Source organism: Abrus precatorius, unplaced genomic scaffold (genome assembly GCF_003935025.1).
Source record: "Abrus precatorius isolate BTA unplaced genomic scaffold, Abrus_2018 Scaffold9, whole genome shotgun sequence".
Classification (NCBI taxonomy): domain Eukaryota; kingdom Viridiplantae; phylum Streptophyta; class Magnoliopsida; order Fabales; family Fabaceae; genus Abrus; species Abrus precatorius.
In genome coordinates this window covers 16387424-16393357 of record NW_020874439.1, presented here as the reverse complement: position 1 = coordinate 16393357, position 5934 = coordinate 16387424, and the positions used below count along the sequence as shown (strand labels likewise).

Here is a 5934-nt window from a genome sequence, read left to right as displayed (position 1 = left end):
GATTTTAAGTTGCATTTAATTTATTTAGTAGAAAGTTGGTTTATAGTCAAGCCTATGGTAGTACACTTTCTTTAGGAGAACTGAGTGATATCTCATTTTGTCCCTTAGTGAGAGACAGAATTAGAGTACCTTAGTTTGACGTTTGAGTGAAAAGTATAGAATTGTAAGATTCTAATTGGGAATCCTTTTATTGCTTAGCCTCATTGATATTACTCTTGTTGCTCTCTCTATCTTCGTTGTTTCGGGTTCCATGTGTGGTATTATGTTTAAAGTTATTATGTTATTCGCTTAACCAGCACTTTGCTTGAGGACAAACAAATAGATAAGTGTAGGGAGTTGATAAGTTTGTAATTAGGCCCTCTTTTACAGCCCATATAGTCATATTTGACCTTTATTTTATTTGAGTTTTACACTAATTTATTAATTGTGTAGTTTGGTATAAAGAGGCCGCAAGTGGATTTTGGGCCCAAATTAATAAAAGATTAGAGTTTCACAGCAACCAGCACGCCTAGACCCTTCCAACAAGCACGGGGTGCTTCGAGTCCATGCACGGTCGTGCTCAAGGCTGTGCTCATCTGCGAGAAACCCTATTATTAAGAGTCTTTAGGGTTTTCAAACTCTATTGAAAGGAGATCTCAAGCATCGTAAAAGGGAACCGTTTTTACATCTTCGCTTTGGCTCTAGAATACATTTGATCTCGTCTCTCTTGCACGGGATCCTTGGCACATGCTTGGCGACACTTGGAGCTTCAAGCGATCGTACTTGAAGACCGGGAACACATCTCACACTCTAGTTTGCTATTTCTTTTGATTATGACTTTGTTTATGATTGTTTTAGTTCTTTTCTTAGCATGAGTAACTGAGTTCATAGCTAAGGCTATGGGAACTATTGTTCATGAATTTATGAAATTTTGATGTTTAAATCTAAATTTGATTTCCGTTTTGTGATTAGATTTTATCCTATTGCGCTCCTTTCTTAATCCTAATTGATTATATCGTTAGGCGATCGTACCTTGGTAAATTAATAGATTTATAGGGTAAAACGAGACAAAGGATTAGGTGGACCAAACCAATATTTCTCTTCTAATCGTTATTAAATTAACAAGTTCATAGGTTCCTTAAGTTTTCTTAAATTGATGTCTTGCATGACCATTGGAGATGTTAATTTAGAGAAAAGAATATTAATATTGCATGACCATTGGATATTCATAGTATTCATATGAATGATTGGTAATCACAAGGAAATCAAATTTAGAGTTAAATAGAAGAATAACATAAAGGATTAAATGAGAAAATTCATATGCTCTAGGTTCTCTCCGATAAGTTTAACCAAGACGTGCATTGTATTCCTTACTCTTAGTTTATAATTAATTTTATAAATTCTTGTTTTAATTAATATCATATCTTTGAAGCTTAAACAATTGAATTAGGAAATTCTTAGTAATTGAAAAATAATCCTTGTGGGACGATATTTTCGGAACTTAGTTTAAGAACCCTTTATTACTTCTCGATGGGTACACTTGCCCTCCAAACAAGAACACTACAGGAAAGATTGCCCAGTAAAACTGTTAATATGCTTTTAGTTGTAACAAGCCTGGGCATATGTCTCGTGACCACCCAATGGTGAAGAAGGAAGGGGATGGAGGCAATCGAAACTATCACAATCGAAATCCTAGTGGACGGGTAGCTAGCAGGCCAAAGGCTCATGGTAACGTTTTCGCAATGAGCGGAAAAGAAGTATCTTACTCTGACACGATGATTGGAGGTACATGTATCATCTGAGACACCCCTTTATTTGTGGTGTTTGATTCAGGCACATCACATTTATTTATTTCTAGTAGTTGTGTGGAACGTTTGAGATTGTCTACCATAGCATTGCCATTTGATTTGTCTGTTCATACCCTGAGTAATGACCCTGTTATGACTGCCAAAGCATGCTGGGAGTGTCCTATTAGTATAGATGGTAGAAACTTTGTAGTGAATCTCTTCTGTCTTCCTTTAAAAGGATTGAAGGTTATTTTGGGATTGGACTGGTTATTTGACAACCATGTCATCATAGATTGTTATAGGTAGACTGTTGTGTTTAGAGATTTTGAACACGACAATTCTGAGCAGTTAAGGATTCAAAGTGCCAACTACAAAGATTTTTCCTTAAAGGAAGAAGTTCGGGGATTTGTAATGTCCTTACTGATAGAAGGAAAGAGAGAAAAGTTAGATGATTTGCCAGTATTGAGAGAATTTCCTGATGTTTTTCCTGATGATATTCCAGGATTACCTCCAGAATGAGAATTAGAATTCAGCATTGATTTGGTACCAGGAGTGAGACCTATTTCTATAGCCCCATATAGAATATCCCCGTTGGAACTATCAGAACTTAAAAAGCAACTAAAAGAACTCTTGGAGAAGCAATTTGTTAGGCCGAGTGTGTCACCATGGGGAGCAGCAGTACTGTTGGTGAAAAAGAAGGATGAGAGCATGCAACTATGTGTTGACTACAGACAACTAAATAAAGTGATGATTAAGAATAAATATCCATTGCTAAGAATAGACGATTTGATGGATCAAGTACGCGAGGCAACAATATTTTCAAAGATCGATTTAAGATCAGGGTATCATCAGATTAGAGTACGATATGAGGATATACCAAAGACTGCTTTTAGAACACGCTACAGACACTACGAGTATTTGGTTATGCCTTTTGGAGTGACCAATGCCCTAGTTGTGTTTATGGATTATATGAATCAGAATTTTCATCCTTTTCTGGATAAGTTTGTGGTTGTATTCATTGATGAAATCCTTATATACTCCAAGAGCACAGAGGAGCATGTTGAGCACTTAAGAATTGTGCTACAAATCTTGAAGGAAAAGCAATTGTACGTAAAATTGTCCAAGTATGAGTTTTGGCTAAATAAAGTGAATTTTCTTAGACATGGCATTAATGAAGGAGGAATAACTGTTGATCCAGCTAAGGTTGAGGCAGTTTTGAAGTAGGAACAACCAAAGACAGTCACTGAAATAAGGATTTTTCTGAGATTAGCAGGATATTATTCAAGGTTTATTGAAGGTTTTTCTTGATTGGCCTACCCGTTTACCAAGTTAACACGAAAGGGACCCCACAATGTGAGTCTAGCTTTCAAGAATTGAAGAGTCGTCTTACTTCCTCACCAGTGTTAATTTTGCCAGAACCTAACAAGAACGTTGAAGTGTATTGTGATGCATCTAAATTACGATTGGGTTGCGTACTGATGCAAGATAGAAAAGTAGTTGCGTATGCCTCTCGACAACTACGACTACATGAGATAAATTATCTCACCTATGATTTAGAATTAGCCGCAGTAGTGTTTGCTCTGAAGATTTGGAGACACTATTTGTATAGAGCACGATTCATAATGTATAGTGACCACAAGAGCTTGAAATATCTCTTTGATCAAAAGGAATGGAATATGCGTCAAAGACGGTGAATGGAATTCTTGAAGGACTGAGTTTGAATTACGAATGTACTTAGTCGGAAATCTTTACATGCAGCATTTATGATGATAGGATAAATGAAATTGATAGAAGAATTCCAAAGTCTAAATTTAGCAATGAAGTTCTGTCCCAAAAGTGTTGTGTGTGGTACTCTCACTATCACTAATGATTTTCTACGACAAGTACAAGAAGCTCAATCTGAGGACATTTTTCTCTGTGAGAAGAAAGAATTAACTAAACAAGAGAAGGAAATAGAATTTGTGGAAGGAATAGATGAAATTTTGAGTTTTAAAAGAAGATTTTGTATTCCTTCTCGTAAGGAATTACGAAAGACCATTTTGGAGGAAGCACATAAGAGTAACATGAGCATTCATCCCGGAGCAACAAAAATGTATCAAGATTTGAAGAAACTATTCTGGTAGCCTGAAATGAAAAAGGAAGTGGCAAAGTATGTTGCAGCCTGCTTGGTGTGTCAAAAAGCGAAAGTAGAACATCAAAGACCTTTAGGGATGTTACAATCATTAGATGTGCCATAATGGAAATGAGATAGCATAGCTATGGACTTTGTAACTTCATTTCCTCGAACACCAACTGGTCATGATTCTGTGTGGGTAATAATTGACAGATTGACAAAATGTGCTCATTTATTACCATCAACGTTCATTATTCCTTGGAGAAGCTAACTCAGTTGTACATTAAGGAAGTGGTAAGATTGCATGGCATACCTGCTAGTATTGTATCAGATAGAGACCCTCGTTTTACCTTAAGGTTCTAGATAAGTTTACATCAACCCCTTGGAACAAAGCTTCGGCTAAGCTCTGCTTATCATACTCAGACTAATGGACAATCAAAACAAATCATCCAGTCTTTGGAGGACTTATTGCGGGCTTGTGTGTTGGATCACAAAGGAAGCTGGGATAAGTTCTTGCCACTAATTGAATTTACATATAACAATAGTTTTCATGCTAGCATTGGGATGGCCCTATTTGAAGCTCTTTATGGGAGGAAATGTCAGACACCATTGTGTTGGTTTGAGACAGGTGAAAACTTACTCCTAGGTCCATAATTGGTACAACAGACCACGAAGAAGATTAAATTAGTTCAAGAGAAACTGAGATCAACTCAAAGTCGACAGAAAAGCTACTATGACAAAAGGAGAAAGCCTATGGAGTTCTAAGAAGGAGATCACGTGTTTTTGTGAGTCACACCTACAACTGGAGTTGGACGGGAAATGAAGTTAAAAAAACTCACGTCCAAGTTCGTTGGCCCCTAACAAATATTGAAGAGGATTGGTCCAATAGCCTACTAAGTGGCTCTACCCCCTTTTCTTTCCAACATCCACAATGTCTTCGATGTGTCACAATTATGAAAATACATTTCAGACCCTTCTCATATACTTGAGCCAGACATTGTACAAATTAGAGACAATCTTACTTATGAAGCACAGCCTATCCAAATCTCTGATCGAAGAATTAAACAACTCTGTGGAAAAGAAATTGCTTTGGTTAAGGTTATTTGGAATGGAGTGGGAGATGGGAATACTACTTGGGAATTAGAGAAAAAGATGAAGGAATATCATCCTCAGTTGTTTACATCAAATATGTAAATTTTTAGGACGAAATTTATTTGAGGGGGGAGAGTTGTAATATCCTAATTCTCAGTACCCCTGATCTGCTGAATTTTGACAAAACTTTTGTCAAAATTTTTTTTAAAAATAAATTATTAGGAATTAGTTAAAGTGACTTTAGAGTTTTATATTCATTAGATAATTTGTGATTTTCAGGAATTTTTCAGGAATTTTTTAGGAAATACTCAAAATTGGCCTATTTTGCGGGCATCATAGCGAAAAAAATAAATAAATTTCAAATTGAATCTGATTATATAACAAACAAAGCCGTAAAATTTTGAAAATTTTACAAGAGCCTAATAATCTTAAAAAGATCTTGGAAAGTAAATTTTTACAATGAAATTTGATAAATTTCAAAATTCTATTTTGCAGCATGTCTAATTAGCAGACAAGAAACGAACCGATCCGAGAGCAATTTGAGTGACTTAAAATTTTAGTGACCATCCTAGTATTATTGTAAATATTCTACTACCTTATTTTAAAAATTTTCCCTACCTATTAAACTGAAAAAAAAATTTACATTTACGAAAGTGTAATTTTTAAGTTAAAAAATTTGATAAAGTAATTAAATTTTGACTTTATAAAGTGATTAAGAGAGAGAAGATGCATGGAAAATAATCTTCTTCTCCAACAAGCTTCCCGCAAGTTCTTTCCTCTATTTTTCTCTCAAATACGCTCACTTTCAAGCTTGATTTTAAGGGTCAAACTTTGATTTTCTTGAGAAGCTTCAAGAGGTAAATTTGTTATTGATGATTCGTATTTTATACTCACATTTATAGCCTTATGACATCTTCTAAAATACATTTTCTCTCTTTAATTATTGCATTTAGCATGTTTTTG

At 35.3% G+C, this 5934-nt stretch overlaps 1 protein-coding gene across 1 annotated transcript; it reads left to right on the top strand.

The window, feature by feature from the left end:
- Positions 1 to 1601: 1601 nt before the first annotated feature.
- LOC113850893 lies at positions 1602 to 2285 on the top strand. Its single transcript, XM_027481416.1, has 3 exons — positions 1602 to 1764; positions 1813 to 2012; positions 2115 to 2285. Exons 1-3 carry the CDS (start codon positions 1602 to 1604, stop codon positions 2283 to 2285), a joined length of 534 nt encoding a protein of 177 aa, XP_027337217.1.
- The last annotated feature ends 3649 nt before the right edge of the window (positions 2286 to 5934 follow it).